Consider the following 20,998-nt stretch of genomic DNA (forward strand, 5'->3'; position numbering starts at 1 on the left):
TAATATGGAATCGTGTTTATTAGTGGGTTTATGTACATTTAATGTGGTGGATTTGTTTTTTCACATTTAATACTAAAAAAAAGCTACGTGTTTATGTTGTGACCATGATCTCATGTATTTATTATTTTCTTATACTTTTCTTTTATTGATGAGGCTGAAGTTAGCATGAGCGTTGGTAGTTAAGGGGAAAGTTAAGGGATGGCTAGTTCCCTTACAGAGCAACCTCTCTGTGTTTTTGCACCCGTTTATGTTAATAAGTGTAAAGACGATGTCTAAACCGGTTTCTACATTTGGTAAAACTTTATTTTATTGATGAATTAATACAAAAACCAAAAATGAGGCTTTGTTGTTGCTGTTCTTATGTGTGGGTCCAATATAGAACGGGTACAGATGCAAAACCACAAGACTCTCGTCACATCAGCTCTGTATTATGACGACTAAAGTATTATTGAAACTTTATTCAGACTTAACCACAATGTTTAGGCCTGTCACATAATTAACACGTTATTTTTATGTATTTAACATGACTGCAGCAGGAGTCTTTTTCTGTTTTTTTATATCCAGTCAAAGACAGAGTCCTGTCCAGAAGAGACATGTATGATGACTGAGGGGAATGTGCTTTGTTGGGGCAGACAGATGTGGGAGGCTGCCGGCGGTTACATAATCGCTTTCGGGAACAAGCATCTCAGAGGAGCTACGATGAGGGAGCAGGAAGCCGGAAGCCTGGAACAAAAACCCTGAATGTGCCACCATGCCCACAGATAAGAACACAGATAAGTACACAAGTTGGCACTGGAGCTGGGTGGAGCCGCACACCTGCTCATATATGCCCGAGACTGACAGAGGACCCAGTCTGAAAACAATCGCTGTCCTCACACGAACTCCACCAGAACTGAAGCTCCTGGTCTGGCATAGGGAAGAAGACATGAGACCAACTGGAGGGTCACAATTCTTTAATGGCCAAATAAATAGGACCCTAAAAGTTATACTTTGTACAGAAAACCTACAAAGTAGCAACAGAGTAAAACACTACACAGAATTACAAAAGCAGAATATAATGGCATTAATGCCCCAAGTGCATTTTAGTTCATGAATAAAACTTTTATAAAGTTGACATGGACACAAAATTGGTTGCCACTAATTTATTGTTAAGCTGCGATTTAATTTAGCAGTTACAGGAGTTTAAAACAACCCACCCATTTATTAGCAGCAACATTTACTTTATGGGCAACTTCTCTGGCCTTAGTTTAGGGTGTAAATGTACATCAATATGTTAAACCTTCCTCTAACTTCCCTATATTAAAATATTTCTCGGCTTCTAGCTAAGAAAAAAAACCCAAAAACCTCCAGCTGGGTTTTTTCTTACTTATATAAGTAGTTTGTACTTGTCTTTAGTCTTGCTTTGGTGGAGCTTTTTCTCTTTTCTTTTCTCCTTTTCACATGGAGAGCAGGTCTAACAAGGCAACGCAAATACCCCATGGGATAAATGAAGTTGTTTGGATCTTGAAAAAAAATAAATCACGTGTAAAAGTAAATTGCATTTGTTTCGTCAAGCACAAACAGCAGCAATATGAGAAAGTGATCAGGGATTGATGTTAGAGGAGCAACAGTAACAAAGTCCTTTAGTCCAGAAAGGTTTTGTTTACCAGTGGTTCGGGAGCTAATGAGGGACTAGACCTTCGATAACACTGTGGAGGAAATATTTTACTCATATTTTGCAGGTCCACCTGTACAATGAAATGGAAACCAACACGGCAGCTCTGCCATGAATTCTACCTTTAAAATGTTAGAACTTCTCAGTTTTTAAAGGAGGCCTTCACTAAATTTGAACTAGCTGCTTCTTTTTGTTCTAGTTTGGGTAGTTGATGTAAACCAATGTCAAATTTCCTTTGACTTCCCCGTATTAAAATCTCTCTACTTCTATCTGAAAAACTCCTCCGGATGACATCACTTGAAAGGAGCCTTGGTTTCATATTAGGTCATGTCGTTGCTCTTACCACGAAAGGGGGGTAATCATGGTCAACCTGCTTTTCCAGAGCTCCTCCAGATGGCATCATCTGAACTCCTAATGACGAAAAAATACTCCAAGTGATGTCATCTGGAGGAGTTTTTCAGCTAGACGCAGAAAATATATTTGGATCTAGGGAAGTTTAAGACAATAAATGTACATTTACACCTTACACTAAAGGCATAGAAAGCAAGTTGAAATTACGTAAAGTCGCCCTTTAAGTTGATTGTGATAATTCTACTCTCTGTTTACTAGTGAGGCAACAGAGTATTATATTAATAGAGTCATAGAGTATTATATTAAAAGGTGGTTCCAATATTAAAGTTTAAATGTTGTACCGTATGCTGTAGTGGAGCAGGTTTGTCTTAGAATTTGGAAACTAAAACTCAGGAACATGATTCATTTTTTCCACAGACAACTGAAATGGCTGATGAATGAAACACTGCATTGCGTCACAGAAACTAGTTCTACAAAAGATGCACATAAATAAAGGGATAACTCACATTAAATCCTGTTGAACCCTGCTTCCAGTTTCCTGACAGAACGAACCACATTCTATATGTGTAACAAACAACATAATTACGGCATAAGAGCGTCTGGAAATATCTGTAGAAATGTACATCATCATCAAAAGTCTGTGTAGCAGCAGAGATCGTTTAGAATGAAATGAGCAATAGGAGCAATTGTCCATAGGAATAATCTCCCAGTGGCTTTCTGGGTTATTTATGCCAGCACCACCAGTCATTTCAGTCCATTTAATTATGACCTTTCCCAGACAGTGGTGCAGTGGGAAAGTCAGATGCATTGAGTAGGAAGGTCAACACTATTACAGGGGAATCTGTGGGAGGGAAGTGCAGAAAGGCTGATTATCATCTCATCATTAACCTGAATATTCACTATTACTCCCAATTTGACGAGAATTTAACATCACTGCAGGTTTAATATTGTACAAACACTGATTTATCGGATGATCCGGACTGTTGCAAAGTGAAATAAAACCCAATGTGGGACCTGAGACCACCTGGGAGTTGTAGTTACTCTTTACAGTGTTATAATAGTATTGTACTTTTACTTTGAAAAATGTATTATTATTTATTTATTTTAATAAAATTTACTTTTGGTAAAATTGTCTTTTCAACAACAACAGAGTTGCTTAACATTTGCACTAACTAAACAGGGAACATTTCATCTCAGTCCCATCTCAGGCGTAGAAGTTATCCGGTTCTGGATATGCAGAAAACAAATGGGAACCTCAACTGTTAGCTGCACAGCTGTGATGGAGCGGAAGCTCATGAAACAATGTGAGAACCGGGCCTGTATAACGTGTTGCACAAGACAAATTAAAACCATCTGGACAAACTGAAATCTGAGTCAGGCTCATGTTCATAATTACGCGCTCAATTTTTTAACAGATGCTGAACTTCTCTTTCTTACAAAAACACTTTAAGCACAAGTCTTACCTGGGCTCCACTGTTCCAGCAGAAGAGCGACGACTGCAACAATCCGTTTTCAGGACTGTAATCTGATGGAGCTGTTCCCAGACCAGTGCTGCCTCCACTAAGTTGACCCAAACTGACATTTCCCAAATCTGCACTTGCAGCCATGTTAGCATTGGGCTCACACAGCTGCATAACCCCCTGGTGCATGCATGCGACTTCCAATCCTGGATGGGACAGGGCGAAGTGAGGAGCATTCCCAGTTACATACGCGCTTGCTATGGAACATGGAGGTTCCAGATGAGGGTCTGTCTGTGTGCTAGTAACAGGAGCAGCATTTAGCATGTGACCTTCTCTTTCTTCATACATGCAGCTGCCAGGTTGTATTTGTGGGTAGAATGACTGAGCCGTTGAGTTGATGCCGCCTGCTCTGAGTGAGCGACAAAGAAACCTTTGTGACAGCTGCTGCTGCTTCCATTCTGAAGAGCCCTGAAGCTGTGGCCCCACGTTGGTCTGCCGTGAACCAGAGTCCGTCACCTCTAAGACACAGTGATGGCTGCTGTGCATGTTGGCAAGCCAGGACTGACTTGTCACGTTGGACTGTGTTGGAATCATCTGGTTCCCACACTGGGGAGTGCTGTGGCTGAGGGGACACAAAGATGTGTGTCCCTGCTGGGTGTTGCCACAACGTGAGGATGTTATTGTGTGTGTCGGACTTTCAGAAACAGCTTTCGGTTCAGCCAAATACCCAGGAATATTTCCCAAATGAATCTGCTCTGCAAATCCACTCCTGTTAGAAGTCCTAGCTGAAAGCTCAGGCCTCCGTCCTTCAATGAATAAACTGTGGATCTTCCCAGAAATGTGAGGTCCAGTCTGACCTGAACCCTGAATAAATCCACCAAGCTCTCTTTCCAGAGCCTCCCCTGCATATAGGAAAACATCATTAGCCAGGATTTGATTTAGCTCCCTTGATTTGTATTTCATCTCTTCATTGTTCATTATGACAAGTGCTTTCTCCAAGTTTCTCAGCTCCATCTCCTCAATCTCAAGTCCGTCTAACCCCCCATCTCTGATATCTCCCAAACTCTGCTCCGACGAATCAGTAGTTGCTTCCGATGTCAGGTCCTTTCTGGCAGTCTGGATATGACCAGGTACACTGAGGAGAGCATGACTGTCCAGAGAGCCTTGCTCCAAAGGTGGCTGAGGTTGTTCCGAATTCGGGTCCTCCATTTGGGAGAAAATCTGGAGCTGGGGACTGGGCTCCTGCGGATGGGTGTAAACAGAGTGGTCCTGCTGTAGAAGGGACTCCAGAACAGATGCCGGGTTCAGCGGCTGCTCTGTTGTGGACTCACCACTCCCTGGCACACCAGAGCCAGGGGGACCTGGGACGGAGAAGTCGTACAGGACACCTTCACCAGTGGCAAGGTTGAAGGGGATCTGCTGTTTCCTCTGACGCAAGTGTTCCTCTCCTTCTTCGTTTCTACGGAGGTATAACAAATGTCAAGCACAAGGTTACCGGAACATGAAACAGGAGAGTTTGAAGATCTTGTAAAGTTTAAATACATTAGGAGCCTACAGGTTTATTCCTGTTTAAATAAAACAATCAAGCTTAATTCGCTAAAAACACTGGCTGACTTTTATTGTGAAACACTCAGAGGAAATGCAACACATTTGTCCAAGATATTTTTTGGAACCATACATAAGTTCGTTAGACAGCACTTACGTGAGGACTTTCTGACGAACAATAATGAAGTCAGGTCTCCCTTCCTTAAAGATGACCCTGGCAGAGGCCTGAACCCACAACCACTGTCTTTTTTTACTCAACAGCCTGAAGAATGCAAGGCCACTCTCTCCTGTCTTGATTGCTGAGGACACAGCAAGAGGACACAAGACTGACGAGACTTACGACCAACGTTTGGCACTAGTACACAGTCAAATGTGGGTGAGGAAACCTATGAAGGCCCAGTATTCATCATGGCAAATCTGATCACTGAGCTCCACGGGGTCATAAGTCTGTTGGACCCCGTGACAGCAGACGATGATAAACCACTATCATGTGTTCTGGGATTGTCCATTGCTGCTACAAACTCTTTTTTTTTTTCTTTTTTTTTTAAATATACCTGGGTGAAAGAATAATCGAGCAAATTGACAATAAATATGTTGGCCAGTAAGAAAACACTTCAAGAAGCGATATAGATATAGGACAGAGCAGAAAGAAGAGAGTGAAACTGTCTTGTAGAAAACTGACTCCTGAGGTGGACGTCAGCGCAGTACATCATGTCAGCAGCGTGAATGAACTGATAACCAGAGCCCGGTGTGACCAGCTCTGTCTCTGTATAACCCAAAACCAGCTTCCCTCTGAAAAGACAACAAACACAGTGTTGGAGGCAGAACACTTTGATCAGGTGGTAAATAGAAAAAAAAAAAAAAAAGAAAAAAAGAAAAAGGCAAAAGTAGAATCACTGAAACCATCCCCACTACTTGCCTGCTGTCTATGCCCAAGGGGGCAAAGTCCAGTCTGTGTTTAGTCTGGAAGAGGAGGGTCTTGGTGCGGATCTCCATGACCGATGGAGGCTGCACGGGTGTGGCGATGGCGAACAGAGCGAGCTGAGGAGCCGCGTTCCCTTCAGCCCCGGTTTGTCCCTGCAAAAGGGACTTTAGACGACCTTTGAAGTTTAAAGCCTGGAGAGGACGTGGAGCAGTTACATCACGTTTCCCATTTGAATGAAGGTTTACATGAAATAATCAGTATCAGCCTAATAATTGTTTAAAGGGACAATTTTTGTTTCAACTTGAGAGAAAATTAAACAAAACTATGTCCCTATTTAGTATTTTGCAGAACTACAGCCTTGAACACCTAGATTTTCCTGTGATTTACATTTTTTTTTTAATTTTTATCTACACTTATTTTCGAGAGGGTGATGTTACTATTTAGCTCAAAACACACACACACACACACACACACACACACACACACACAAAAGCTCGGTTAACAAACACTTTGATTATGTTACCAGGAATCCAGAGGTGTTGTCCAGAAGGCAGCGGAGACGACAGCAGAAACTTCTTTCCAACAAACTCTGAGAACTGCTCAAAGCTTTATCGCTCGACTGTGCATCTGCAGAGAAACAAACTTTATCTTAAAAGACCCAAAGATTTTCAGTTTTCGGTCACCCACAACAAATAAAAGAAGCAAATCCTCTCAATTGACGAAGTTAAATGGATAAAAATGCCATCTGTGCCCATCAATCAACAATCACACAGAATGTTCTGTAAGATCCTTTCTTAATGGACTTTAAACATAGTCCTCGCTTAAGTTTTTATTGCACCACATTCTCAGTTTTTATCCTTCCACTGAAACTCAGGAGAAACGGTCCTGAGAAACACAAAGAAGGAATCTTGAAGTAAGAGGATGTTAGCTTTGGATTTTGGATTGAGTCTGAGTGGTTGTCTGTCTGTCTGTGTTGGCACTCAGACCTATGACAGCTGGGATAGGCTCCCACAGAGACCCTCCACAGGATACGTTGTTACACGTAACGAACGCGCTTCTACTAAAGCTAAAACACCAGGATGGACACAGCAAACAATACCTGTTTGACACTTATATTTTTAAAAACCGACTTGACCCTTTCGTTGGCTCAGAAAAAAAAAAAAAAAGAAGAAGAAACAAACATGGAAAAAAACAAAAATGTATTAATAAGTAAAATCTTTACCGTCTGAGCTTGTCTCCTGTGGGTTGAGGGCGAAGTGGAGCTGACATCTGAACGTGTCTCTGTCATCAGCGTGAATGAGTTCATACACACTCTGGTGAACCACATCGGACTGACAACAAAGATTATTCGGCTTTTCTTCAGCACACTACACAGAAAGGCATTTACACTGTGTTGTTTCATGCAGTTTTACCTGATGGTAGCCCAGGAAGACCTGGATCGTCGGGGAGGCGTAGAACATGGTGCCATCAGCTGTCACCACCAACACGAACCCATTCAGAGCCTACAGAAATAACAGAATTAGACTTGGATACATCCTACAAGCACAGGTGTGTACATGTCGTCCTGCTTGGTTCTGTTTCTGTACCTGGAGGAGGAATTCTTCCTCCAGGAAACTGGTTCCATCCAGGGACGGTCCATCTTTGTTGTTTGCAGAACTAAGAGGAGCTGACTTTGTGTTATTCTGGAACACCGCTGCAAAACACAGCAAAAAAACCCTAATTTTCTCTGCAATGCCTAAGTGCAAGCACAGATTTCAGCATCCTAAACCTTGGACATAATCTAATTCAGTACATTTATTCAGGTACTTTCAGACTTTTAAACCTATGCAGGAAGAGGGACAATATACACAGAAAGCCCACAGCCAGCAGTTGGATTGGAACCAGGGACCCTCGAGCTGTGAGGCGACAGAGAGAACCACTCCATCACCGTGCTGCCTGAACTATTATGCTCCGTAGGAAGAAGAGTTTACCTGCTTAAATCTTTCAGAATTTTAAAAGGGCTTTTATTTTGGAATTGGAATTTTCTAGGGTTGTGCTACTGTTATTTTCAGCCTCATTAAGTAACGTTAAAATACTTACAAATGTCTAAATTAGGCAAGAAGTATCTGTAATGCAGACTGTATTCAGGCAGACGCACATACGCTGGAGTTAACAAATGCACTAAAATCACTGGCACCTCGAAATCAACAAACAGGAAACAGACGTGAGCAACCAGCTCGTCAGACAAACAAGATAACCCTTCATCCCAGAATTCAGTTCAGACTCTGTTGCTGCAGTGATGTGGTTCATCATGGTAACCTCCACACCTGGACGTGCCAGTAGCAGCATCATCACCTGGGATTCATTCTGCCCGTGGTGCACACACACGCGAAAATCAGAGGCGGAAGTGAAAACTACTACTGTGAAAATACGCAGTTATAGGTGAAAGTCCTGCATTCACGGATTTAATCAAGTAAAAGTAGACATTTAAGAATGCAACCGCAAGGGGACACAAGCCAGTGTCTTCTTGTGCTGGATAAATGTAGAGGGTTATGTCAGGAAGGGCACCCGACCTACAGTAAAACACATGGCAAATTAAAAAAAGCGAATCATGACTTTCATACCGAAAATGACTCCCATACCGGCTCGATCGGGGCCCGAGCTAACAACCGGTGCTGTTCACCTAGAGACAGTGGCACTGAAGAAAAGACAGGAGGGAGTGTTGGAGTTAGCAGAGCTTAAGATGTTGAGATTCTCTTTGGGATTGATGAGGATGGACAGGATCAGGAATGAGGACATCAGAGAGGACAGCTCATGTTAGATGTGTTGGAGATAAAGTCAGAGAGGACAGATTGAGGTGGTTTGGACATGTTCAGAGGAGAAACTTTGTATATATTGGTAGAAGGACGCTGAGGTTGGAGCTGCCAGGCAGGAGGTCTAGAGGAAGAGCAAAGAGGAGATTTATGGATGTAGTGAGGGAGGACATGAAGTTAGTTGGTGTGAGAGAAGAGGATGCAGAGGACAGAGTTAGATGGAGGCACATGATTCGCTGTGGGGGCTCCTGAAAGGGAACAGCCCAAAGGAAAAGAAGAAGAATACTTTTGCAAGGTACTGTACACATCATGGTACCTCTGACACACATACACACACACACAACCCCAAACTAATCTCAGTTAAACATCTAACAACCATCACTGACCGTTGAAGTAGCTCTTAACCTTGAGGTATCCCACACTGAGGCGCAGCACCGACAGTTTGTCCAGGTGACCTGTGACCTCCTCTGAGAACGGCAGCAAGCTGGTCAGATGGTCCAGCTCCACGTTCAGACGGTCCCGGTGGCGTTTAGATGGATTGGTCTTCATCTGTGGAAGTTTTGGACTGAAAACAAGACAGAACATGTTGAGTAACACTACCAAAGTCATTTTTTCATATTCTTTAACAAGCCCATATGGTGAAGCTGAACTTCTGTGCGGCATTATTATGAGCCCTGTGTGTCACGCTGACATCCTCACTGTTCCTGTTCATGAAAACAATACATCAGTTGGAAAATCGCTACAATGTCGGCCGGCATCCAAATAACCTTAAAAATCCTGCAGAGACTGAAAGTGTGGTTCCTTTTTTTATTATTACAGCAAAAACAGAGAGCACTGTTGGGTCCATAAATACTGAGACAGTAACTTGGTAATGACAACATCCTAAAGTGCTGGGAGGAGGCTGGGAGACATAGGGCTGGGTGTAGCAGAGTAGATTCACTTTGTGTCTCGTGTTACCAGCTTTGTTGGATGTTAAAATCAGATGTTTAAATCTGATATTCACTTATTTATTAAAAAGATATTTAGATTTTTATCATTTACATCACACCAAATACAGTTTTTAACGGGCCCCGTTTTATCCACTGTCACTGCAAATACTTACAGCTACTTCATATTGTCGTATTGCTACTTCATGTTGCTAACCAGGTAGCGGACTGGCATAGTGGGCGCCGGGGGCACTATGGGTAGACACGAGTAAATACTTCTGTGCGTTAAAATTGTTGAATGTGTGTTGAATGAGTTATGGTGATGATTTGTTCTGGTTCTGCTAGTTGTTTTTGTTATGTCACCTATGTGTTGGTGGGCACCGTGGGGAAAAGTGTGGTGTGTAGGAGGGACCATCGCGGTGAAATAAAACTCAGCTATCTTTAGTCACATGGGTAACTGTGAAAAGCCAAAAGCTGTGTGTGTGTGTGTGTGTGTTTCTTAGTAGTGCTAACCAGCTCCAGACACTTGGGGTCAGGGGTGATGTATGGAGTGTTCTCTCTTCCGCCTGCCATTTTGGAAAGTTCACCTCCCTAGTAGCCTGCTAATGCCCAAGCTCATTGTATAATCTTGCATTACAACTGATTCATTTATTATATTGTGCATTAACAATCAGATTCTGCAAAACAACTGCAGCTTTAATTTAAAAGTAATAAAACCTGTACAATTTTCCTCGGAAACGTAAAAAAGCAACATGAAATAAAAATACTTAAGTATATTGAAAGTACATAAGCTGAAGTACTAAAGGACCTAGTACCACTGGTTGTAGGTTGTTGACTACCTGGCCATAATAGCGACTCACCTTAACTACTCGTGACGTCATTCATCTTTAAGTCGCCTACCAGTCCGGAAGTCATAAAATCACACAAGGAAAGTGAAAAAAAAAAAGCTCAGCCTGTCTGAGTCATGTGTTGATGGAAACATGGACTGACCCACAGCCCCGATACGCATATTCAGGTGTGGTGAGCTACAATATGGCAACAGTTACTTCGTATACTGTGATAAAATGAAGAACAACGCTTGGAAACATGAAAACGTACTTTTTCTGAACGGGTTTCCTCCTCCGGCTCTTCAGAGCGCACGCTGCACTGGTCCCCAGCATGATGCCGCTGAGGTCTGTGACACTCTCCCGTGGACTTTTATCCAAAACGCAACAACACGTAACAAAAAAACGAAAGAACTGGGGGAAAAAAAAAAAAAAAAAGCTCTGGTGACTCACAAAAAGAGTTTGGTAGTGAATCTCCAAACGCGGACACGTCTTCCTGCCCACACTCCCGCACAATTTCCACTTGATTTAACTGTGAACCGGCTCGTTCAGACTTCGAAGTGAAATAATCCGAACGCGAAGTGAAGACGGTTCAACCTGTCGGTGACGGCGTGAAGAAGGTCGCACACAAACAGTGCTACCGTTTCTTCTTCCGTCAGGTTTTCACCTGCGTGAACAACGTCTGCGTCCGTTGAGCTTCCTGCTCCTCCTCGGGTATCAAGTGAACACAAACTGTACACAAATGTCTTTCTGATACACGACACAGGCTCAATGCATCAGTTCCTTCTTGGTAAAAGGTGGAAGGTTGTACGGAGTCCGCGAACGTTTATCGACAAAGGGGAGAAAAAAAAAATGGTTTCAAGTTGTGTCGCTAAGTTAACTTCTCCGCAAATGTTTCAGTTCTGAGCTCAATATTTACAGTGAAACATTTGTATTTTTTTCCCCCTTTCTCTCTCGCACCTTCCCGGGCTCCGTAAGAGATAAAGGGGCAGCAGCTCAACTCTTCTTTAAATGCCTTTTGTAACGATCATACCTGGAACTCCATCCAGTGGCAGCGCTGGGTATTACACGTGATGATAATAATAATAATAATATTAATAATAATAGAATTCAATTCAGAACAAGTAGAATACCATATGTAAAAAAGTGGAAGTATATGGGTGGACTGAGTACATTGACTATAATTGAGTAAAAGCTCAACAGTCGTGGAAAGATAATCAGATCTTTTACTTAAATAACAGCAATATAAATGCGTGTAATAAGAAATAAACTGCATTGTTTAAAAAGTCTTAAGTTTAATATTATTTTACGGGATGATAATTATGTGTTCATCACTTTAATGTTGGAGCTGTTAATACAGAATACTGTTGCTTATTATATTTATTTCAACTTGGTAGTTTGGAATGAAATGGAATTTAATAGCTAGAATTTAAATGACCTACACAATAAAAAAAACACCACAGTGTGTTTTTCATGCAGGGAGTTTAATTAAAAGCCATTTATTGCAACAAAGTAGAATTATTACAAATGTGACAATAGAAAAAAATAATAATTATTGCATTAAGCTTTGAATAAAAACTTTTTTTTTTATTTTCTCACACAACAGTACCTTAATCTTTGTTTGTTTGTTATGTTGGACAAATGAACATCAAATTTCATGCTTCAATAAAAGCAGCAATGACTCATTCCCTTTACAATTTTACAATGACACAATGATATATTTATACTCATAGATTCGATTCTCGATTGTTCGATTATCAAAAGTCGACGGGAATATAATCCATCAAAACACCAAAGGTTTGGGTTTTTCCCAGGGGAACTCCGCTCTGCCGAAGTGACCGTAACAAGCAGTGGCCTGGTAAATCGGCCGCTTTAAACCCAGCTCTCTGGAAAACAAACCGCATTAACACCGTTAACTCACAAACACTGGGCTTCATGTTTGCAGCGGTGAGAAACTACACGTACCTCACAATGACTCCGGGCCTCAGGTCAAAGTTCTTCTGTACGACCTGCAGCAGCTCGTCTTCGTCCCTGCTCGACGTGCCAAAGTGGAAGACAGAGATGGAGAGTGGACGGCTCACACTGATAGCGTAGGAGATCTAGAACAAAGAGACACCACGGCTCTCAGCGGGTTGAATGCAAGTGTGGCTGTCTGTCTCTATGTGTCAGACCTTTAATACACTGACAACCTGTCCAGGATGTGCCCGTCCTTTTGACTGGCTCCATCTACCATCTACTCGGTGAACTGGGTGGATGCAAGGTTTTGTTCACAAACGGGAGAGAAATAGAAATGTGAGTTTTCTTGTGATCCATCTCCCACTTTTTTCTTTTTGTTTCCCAGGCCACGATGAGTGTCAGGTTGCAGACCAAGATGGCCGACTACCCACATCAGCAGGAAGAAGTTAGTGGCTGGAAATTGCTCATTTCAGCAGAAAACAAAAAACTGACAACTCTTAGCTTCGTTGACCAAAAATAAAATAAAAAACACATCAGCCATATGCACCTCCCTGCCTTGAAATGTTTGTTCATGCCAAAGCATGAAATGTCCCATATCGCTGAGGAGCATGAGACAGACAAACATGCTGTCCCAGGTTGCAGCCTCACAGAGACTCCCCATGAGCAGAGACAGACAATTCATTGCTGAAAATGACCAAAGTTATGCTTTAACAGAGCTCTTGATAAGCTGATGAAAACCTCAGGAAAACGATGATGGAAAAACTGTTACTAATCGCACAATGCACATATTACAGCCAACGTGGTGACGTGGACATGTCAACTGCAGCTAGTGCAAACAGATCAATGTGACAGCGAGTATGACCTACGCTTACCTCCAAAAACTTATTTTTAGTTGTTTTATTTTTAAATCTTGCAATACCTGATTGTCCTACCACTTTGAAGCAGTTGGGGGAAAAAAAAGCATATCACCACATTTTAGATCCACTTGTGGGCAAACTGCCCCACGTTTACACACCTAGCAGTGCAACATACAGTGGCTTTTTAGAGTTTTTTTTCTTTAAAGAAAAAAAAATAATGGCAGTGAGAGAGAATCCAAACAGTTCAGACACTAATAAATGCGCTGAAAACTCCTATAACGATCTGGGAGCTGTGGATTCAGCAGTGACTCATATTTAAAACACCTCTTTGAACGTCCTCACCTGAACGAGGGCTCTCCTGCACAGGCCGGCTTTGACCAGAGACTTGGCCACCCAGCGCGCAGCATAGGCTCCAGAGCGATCTACTTTGGAGTAGTCTTTTCCCGAGAAAGCCCCTCCTCCGTGTCCGCCCCATCCTCCATAGGTGTCCACTATGATTTTCCGCCCCGTGAGTCCTGCATCACCCTGGTGACGGGTAAACATCCGTCAGCTCACGCAAAACCACATTAATGTATATTTTTTTAATTACAGTGGTTTCAACCTGCGGGCCACCCATAAGAAACTTCCCACTTGGCAGCAGGTGGTAGATGGTCTTGTCGTCCAGGTACTTGGCGGGAACGACGACCTTCACCACTTTCTCCATCAGGCTGCGTCTGATCTCCTCCAGGGTGATGTTGGGGCTGTGCTGCACTGAGATGACCACAGTGTGAACACGCTGTGGCTCCATGGCTCCCATGTTGTCTTTATACTCCACAGTGACCTGCAGAGGAGGCAGTAGCTGGTTATAGCACAGGATGTTTTTCCAAGTACGGACATGGACGACGTGATACCGTTTCACCGAAAACAAGAAGAAAATCGAAATTTTCTCTGAAATGAAAAACTGAGAAAACTAAAAAGGCTTGTTTTTGATTTTTTTTATTCATCAAAATATTTAAAATAATGAAACAAATGAAAAGTCTTGTTAATGGATTAATTGGCATTTATGGTAATTAAATATTAAAAATCAAAGCAATTTTTATTACTTTTGTCAGGTTAAAGTTATGAATGTATTTACTTTTTTAGAGAGTTGAGAAAGAGTCTCATGTTTTTTACAGACACAGTGGAGATGCAGCTCAACATTTTCCGGTCCTTTCCTTATATACTTTACTTAAAGTATTTAATTTCTCTTAATTATAAAACTGTTAAATCTTTCTTCGGAGACTGTAAAAACGATGGCCATTCTCGAAAATACACAACATAAAAAACTAAAAACTTCACCGGGGGGGCCGAATGTGTCTCTGGGAATATTTTGACGTACCCGTGGGGGTCCGAGGTCAGGTGAACCCTCGAACGAAGGTCAGAGATAAACTGGGAAGTCTGCAGTTCATTGTCTCGCATTTTGCTTTGGCTTTAATGTCACCTGTGATTTGGAGTCTGGCAGTATCCAAGGACAGTCCCCGTTGCGTGACAGCTGCCTCATCCTGTAGTTGAGCTTGTGAGCCAGAAGGATGGTTAAGGGCATGCACTCCTCAGTCTCATCCGTGGCATAGCCGAACATCAAACCCTGAAGAGACAAGCGGCCTGATGAAGACAGAAGCTCATTCTTATCATGATGCTGTCTGAATGAAACTGCCCCAAATAAAGCAAATCAATTGTACTGCAGGTTTGGATAAGGCTGGCGCTTAAAAGCCGAACCTGGTCTCCTGCACCGATGTCCTCTTGATCCCTGCCTTCAAACACGCAGTCCGATATCTCAACACACTGCGGCTCCAGAGCCACCAACACATTGCACGTCTTATAATCAAAACCTGCACAAGTTAGGACAAAATCAGCAGCAGCCCGTGACTCGCATCCTAAATTCATGCTTCAAAGAAGTCGTAACAAGTCACATCCCACCGAACCTTTTGAAGAGTCGTCGTATCCGATTTTCTTCACAGTGTTTCGGACCACGGACTGCAGATCCACTATGGCCTTAGAAGTCACTTCTCCGACCAGTAAAATCATCCCTGTCTTTGCCACACACTCTGTAACAAGTTGTTTTAAAAATCAAAGAACAGGATCCAGGCGCTTGCAGTAGCATTTATCTAACACGTTGAACAAACAAATGTCATATTTTTTGTGTGTTTTCATGGTGAAGTGACATTACGACATTTTTATCGTGTTTTTGCTTTGTCTTCCTTTTTTGTGACTTTTTTTCTATCTCGGATGCAGCAACAATATGTATTTTCACTCACTTGTAAGTCGCTTTGGATAAAAGCGTCTGCTAAATGACTAAATGTAAATGTAAATTTTATTCTGAAGGTTTCTCTTTGTTATGTACATGTTCTTCATTAACTTTCTGGTTTTACGTTGCAGTTTCTATTGCCTAATGTAATGAGAAGCTTGATGCGTACAAAGTTCACCACTGAACTTTGGTCTAAAGGGCAAATGCTGATCTAACCTACTGTAAAACAATTTGCTGTTTAATTATTAGTTCAGAGAACCTTTGACACTAGAGTGGTGAGTATAGACAGCTATATTATTTTCCAGTGCTGGAGAAGTACTAATACCAAACTCTAATTTCCTCATTAGTTTCTTGATGCTTTGAGTTTAAAAATTAAAACCATTCAAAGAAACAGCAGCAAATCCTCATATTTGAGAAGCAGAAACAATCAAATATTTTACTTTTTTGCAGGAAAAATTACTTTCATGATCATTAAAATAGTTAAATATAAATTTCCTTTCTAGATAAATCTTCTAATTTTGATAATTATATTTAAATACCCAACTCCTATTATTCACAAAACAGTAGTTGATGGAACGTAAAACAGGCCATTATTCACATTTTCTTGTGCTGTTTTTCTGTGAATTCTGGTAGAATTTGCACTGTTTGGATGGAAACCTGACTTATAAGTGCATGTTTAAGACAGAAACTTACCACAGGCCACTTTAGAGTCGGGGTCTTGACTCAGGTATGCGTCGAGAACAGCATCACTGATCTGATCGCACATTTTATCTGTAAACATAAAGTCAGATGGAAAAGAGAAGTCTATGGTTTTTAAAGACAGCATGAACAGAACTGAACTCTTGATAATCTTTCTAGGAACTAGTTTTTATTTGGCTACAAACCTAAAAAAACGTAAATCCCACTGTTTTAGACTGACACAAATCTTTTTAGACTCAATCCAAGTTTGTTTTGATTTAGGTAAATAAAATAATTATATTAATTGATAAGATTCAGTTTCTCTAACTTAACTTCATCAGCGTCTGAGTGAAACAGGCTTAAACAAGGACAATTCTGATGTTCTGCCGCTCAGTGCTGAATGAATCCCTCGTTATCTTTGGGATACTTATGGTTCAGTAGGCTGCAAACTACCTACCACGTTCAACACCTTCACAATTGCATAGTTAGAGATGAAGCCACAGCTTCAGCGAGACAAATAGCTGAGATACAAAATTATCGCAAAAAGATAAAGGAAAAAAAAAAACACTATACTATAAAAAGTTACAGAAAATGGCCCCATAAAATTAGGAATGAATAAGAATAAAAGCAAGTGACTACAAACAGAAAAAGTTCCGGAAAGAATTATCAATGTAGTCATAAAATCTAACTAAAGAACCCCTATAACAACAATGGCAACCACACAAAGACACAAAATGACCTCAAAACATTTGATGGCATCTTTTGCATCTCTGTTAGTGTGGTGGACCACCTAGGACCACCACATGTTGGTGTGGTGGGCCTTGGTTAAAGCAGGTCTGGGGGCACATTTCCTCTAAATCCGCCCATGCATTCGGTACCAGACTAATGAAAAAACGGGGTTTCAAAAGCTGGACCCCAGATATTTATGATTAAAATAATAAACTGATAATATGAATACACTAAAGACTCCATTATTAGACTTATGATTGCAGATGTAGTTTACTCTTCGGTAATTCCACTACTGAAGGGGTTAATAGGACAACGGTGTTTTCTAAATCCTAAATCCTTTGTAATTGTTCTAACACTTAAACCGACAGATGTCCACACATGTCCATGCTGGGTTCGACTGTTGCGAATGCATGAACATAGTGAATCCAGTACCAGAGTGTCCTTCTCCAACAGACTCGGATGTGAAGAGGAAAGTCTTCCCGCTGCGTGCTCCGCTGCTCGGGTTCATCTTCAGCTGTCGATCGGCGCAGAAAAGTTGGGAGTGAACGCGGCCGGACGTGGCGGTGCAGGGACGCCGACGCTGGTTAAAGGGTTTAACTCGGAGGGTGAAGCAGCCACGAGCAGCCGCAGCAGAACAAGCGGACACACAACAACGGCAGCCAGATGTGCGGGAATCTGCTCCCAATGTGACTGTTCCAATCCACTGCCAGTTTCTTTGCTGCAGGAGGAATGTGGGTGAACGACAGTCCAGCAGGCAGCAGCCACCAGATGTCGCTGTTGCTGCGCAAAGCGTGAGGCGCAAGAGAAGCTTGTCCGCTACGTATCACGGGAAAAGGTCCGGTTTTTACCTAATCGCTATCTGAAAACTAACAAAGATAAAGAGACATCTTTCAGACTCATTCGTAAAGTGAACCCAGTTAAAACATATTGCAAAAACACAAAAAAACAAACAAACGTTGACGTAGTGTACTTTTTTGCGGCAAAACTAAACTTTTGTTGGCGTTGGTCATTCGCAAAAAACGTGTTGGAGTTTGTGATGTTTGTACTTATATTAACACCCGCATTGAGGTAACTTTTGCCTTATTTCGGGAAAAAATGTACCGCTTGGCTGATTAGCAACTGCAACTTGCACGGCTCAGACGTTTATCACTAATTTGCTCATTTCACTGGCATAATTTCATATCCATAAATGTAAATTCTCTCGAAACAAACAAACAAACAAAAAACTCAGTTCTTAGTCTTTTTCAGGGAGCTTCAGCAGAACATTTCTTTAAACTGCTCCTCAGAAAATACAGAGGTCATAAAACTATTACATCGTGTACTGTGTTAAACATAAATGATTTTTCTCCCAGCAATATTCTGTTACTGTTGTAGTATTTGTTTGTATGGCTACTGTAAATGGACATGGACTCAGATGTTCTGTCCAGGGTGTAGCTGCTCGCAGTTCCCCATAAAACCCTGAACACGAAAATTGGTTAAAGTGATAGATGGATTTACGGCACACACAAATTGGTACAATGGGTTTTTGCCTCCATATTGGCGTTAATTTCTATTGAAGACATTTAGAAAATAAACTTTTTCTTCAAAACTTTAAAAAGGGGCACTTTTTTTTATAAAAAAAACAGGTTTTATAAAATTCCTTTTAAAGTTGTTTAAAGGTATCTTTGAATATCTAACTTGGTAAAATTGTGCCACTTTTTAACATTTAAGACTTGGGGACAATAGCTGATTATACTCATATACTCGCATATACTTTCAGCAAATCTTTTTATATTTATTTATTTTAGTTCTAAAAGCTGAAAATATATATAAAAAAAACCCCTTAATATTACTCTGTCTTACTCCATAAAATCTAGCGGCAAACTCTTTAACGTGAAGCGCAACTACGGTGGCCCCGAGAGCTCAAAGCACCTCAAGTTGAGAAAACGTGCAAAAAGACTAAACACAAGCAGATACACAAAAACAACTTTACTAACGTGACAACACGGGCGCAGGAAGCGACAACACACCGGAAATGGCTCCCGGAGCAGCTACAAATACAGTTCCAAATCTGAATGTCCGTCACTTTTTAGTGTCCCCCGGAACCGTTCTGTACAAGTGTCATAGCAAAGTGGGACACTAAGTCAGTTTTACTTGGAAAACATTACGATGGGTTAATTGTAGGACATTTAAAAAACAAACCACATTTTTTACACTGAGTAGTAGTAGTGGATAAATAATAAGTAACAATTTGTAGTGTGTCTTAGTGTTTTAGACATAAAACATAACTAAGAGAAAAGATGTGTAAAACTAATTTGACAAATACATTTTCTCAAAAGATGTGATGACACGTGTTCACGTCAAGGGACTGCAGCTAAGGTCGATAAGGGACCGACATGATGGACTTTATTTAAAGAATAAATAAAACTATTTCAGATTACAAACTTTCTCACTATTCCTGTCCAGTAAAAAGCACATGTTGAGATATTTTTTAGTTAAGTGTCATATTTGCATGTCGCTTCACACCATTTTTGGGTCATTTTGTGGTTGTTGTGCATCTCTTTCTAGTCTTTATGCATCTGTTAACTGAGCTCTTTCAAACAAAAATATGAACTGTTACTTCAGGATTCAGACCCATGTGGCCCCTGACCTCTCAGCCCCAGTTCAGCTCAGCTTGTTTAGAAATACATCACAAATCTATATATTGATTGTCTAGAACATAAACAAGTCTAGAAATGTTTCGATAGCTCTGGTGAACCGAAGACGTTCTTTCCTGATAAAGAGGATCTGGGTGTGAGTCATACAAACTGCACACAGGGAGGGTGCAGCACTTTGAGGAGCTGCCAAATGCCAAAGACACAAAACACAGTCGTGCTGAATTATATACATATTTAAATCATAAAAACTAAAGTACTGAATAAGCAAACAGTAAAGAGAAACTGCAGAGGACACAGTCACTCAGTGAACAAACACTACATGTGTCAGTAATGGAGAAAAAGAAAATATACAACAGTACTATCGTTAAAACATAACAGGATAAGTGTGAGAGTGTGGGGGAGGTCTTTTGTTTGTACACCTGTCAACCGGTCACTACTGGTGTGTATGTGTGTTTCAGTTTGATATCTTCATTGTGAGGAGATTTCTGCTGCTCTTCACAACTTCCCGGGATTGTCTGAGGGTTAAAACATTGACAGAACGTAACTAAGAAGATTTAGTAAAGCTCTTTTGCTGCAAAAGTATTTCCACGCTTTGGTATTATCATTTTTACTTATGTAAACACACCTGAGTTTTTCTTCCACCACTGAGTAAAATTACACATGAATACATTTTTACTTTTGATACCTTCAGTCCACTTTTCCTGATTCTGCTCACATACTATGGCCCAAACAAAAGGTGTCTGTTAAGTAAACTTTGACATATTTTCTATATGTACTTGACAATCTCCATTTTCTGCTACTTCATAACTGAAAAACATGTTTATGAGTTTGTAGAAATCCGCTCCATCGTTATCAGCGGCAACATTAAAGCCAAGAACACATGAATGCATCGGTAACTGCAGTATGTTCCGATAATATCAAATTCACTGATGTGAAACGAGACGTTCTGCATAAAGAGAACTTCATCTCTCTTACTCTATGTTACTGTAAGATTCTTTCAACTAAAGCAGAAGCTGAGCCGAACTCTCCTTTAAAAAACAGCACGAATTAGGCAAATTTGACACGGTCACGCAGCAGCAGCTGCTGCTGAACTTACAAGCGCAGAATGAGGAAATGAAATAAAGCAACTGAAATCTTTTATCACCTTGTAAATATCCCTCTGGTGAAACACACAGAGCCCTTTGCCCGGACACAGCAGTTCCACGCTGGCCTGTATCTGCTGCTGTGACAGCTGATGGTATTTAACTCGCACAGAACTGGGATTTAAAAGAACAGTTTGAGCCAGCTAAAGAAAATGAATGCATCCTTTTTAAATGATGTATCCAGAGGCTTAAATACTTATACTTGACAGCAGGACAGTTCATGAAAAGCAGGAATTCAAAGTGCCGTGTCTTCGTGATCT

At 41.2% G+C, this 20,998-nt stretch overlaps 2 protein-coding genes across 5 annotated transcripts; both read right to left on the minus strand.

Annotated features, from left to right (window-relative positions):
- Nucleotides 1–327: 327 nt before the first annotated feature.
- LOC137103208 (aryl hydrocarbon receptor-like) lies at nt 328–11,708 on the minus strand. Of its 3 annotated transcripts, XR_010911409.1 has the most exons (12): nt 10,752–11,708; nt 9,114–9,292; nt 7,522–7,628; nt 7,348–7,437; nt 7,158–7,266; nt 6,459–6,562; nt 5,930–6,126; nt 5,693–5,802; nt 5,168–5,309; nt 3,469–4,924; nt 2,512–2,846; nt 328–906 (listed from the first exon to the last, which is right to left on the minus strand). XR_010911409.1 is itself a non-coding variant. In XM_067483303.1 (11 exons), exons 1-11 carry the CDS (start codon nt 10,811–10,813, stop codon nt 2,835–2,837), a joined length of 2,568 nt encoding a protein of 855 aa, XP_067339404.1. In that variant the 5' UTR covers nt 10,814–11,708; the 3' UTR covers nt 916–2,834. The 3 variants fall into 3 exon arrangements, 2 of the variants coding, with proteins under 2 accessions (XP_067339404.1, XP_067339405.1); XM_067483303.1 differs by lacking the exon at nt 328–906 and having other exon boundaries at nt 916–2,846; XM_067483304.1 differs by lacking the exons at nt 328–906; nt 10,752–11,708 and adding an exon at nt 10,514–10,644 and having other exon boundaries at nt 916–2,846.
- A 217-nt stretch (nt 11,709–11,925) lies between these two features.
- mat2al (methionine adenosyltransferase II, alpha-like) lies at nt 11,926–20,960 on the minus strand. Of its 2 annotated transcripts, XM_067483305.1 has the most exons (11): nt 20,741–20,960; nt 18,937–20,111; nt 17,393–17,826; nt 16,247–16,324; nt 15,231–15,353; nt 15,025–15,137; nt 14,750–14,893; nt 13,892–14,110; nt 13,633–13,815; nt 12,443–12,576; nt 11,926–12,363 (listed from the first exon to the last, which is right to left on the minus strand). In XM_067483305.1, exons 3-11 carry the CDS (start codon nt 17,466–17,468, stop codon nt 12,261–12,263), a joined length of 1,173 nt encoding a protein of 390 aa, XP_067339406.1. In that variant the 5' UTR covers nt 17,469–17,826; nt 18,937–20,111; nt 20,741–20,960; the 3' UTR covers nt 11,926–12,260. The 2 variants fall into 2 exon arrangements, with proteins under 2 accessions (XP_067339406.1, XP_067339407.1); XM_067483306.1 differs by lacking the exon at nt 18,937–20,111.
- Nucleotides 20,961–20,998: the final 38 nt, after the last annotated feature.

Source organism: Channa argus, chromosome 18, assembly GCF_033026475.1.
Source record: "Channa argus isolate prfri chromosome 18, Channa argus male v1.0, whole genome shotgun sequence".
NCBI classification, from domain to species: domain Eukaryota; kingdom Metazoa; phylum Chordata; class Actinopteri; order Anabantiformes; family Channidae; genus Channa; species Channa argus.

Bases quoted from the DNA above. Each gene is read 5' to 3' on its own strand.
- LOC137103208 (XM_067483303.1), bottom strand. From the start codon at position 10,813: ATGCTGGGGACCAGTGCAGCGTGCGCTCTGAAGAGCCGGAGGAGGAAA. The intron at 7,438-7,521 runs GTACAGAAACAG...TTATTTCTGTAG, and splicing joins AGGAAGAATTCCTCCTCCAG to GCTCTGAATGGGTTCGTGTT. The intron at 6,563-7,157 runs GTAAAGATTTTA...GTTTCTCTGCAG, and splicing joins ACAGGAGACAAGCTCAGACG to ATGCACAGTCGAGCGATAAA.
- mat2al (XM_067483306.1), bottom strand. From the start codon at position 17,468: ATGAACCCGAGCAGCGGAGCACGCAGCGGGAAGACTTTCCTCTTCACA. The intron at 15,354-16,246 runs GTAAGTTTCTGT...AACTTGTTACAG, and splicing joins CGACTCTAAAGTGGCCTGTG to AGTGTGTGGCAAAGACAGGG. The intron at 14,111-14,749 runs GTGACATTAAAG...CCTCCTCTGCAG, and splicing joins TGCCAGACTCCAAATCACAG to GTCACTGTGGAGTATAAAGA.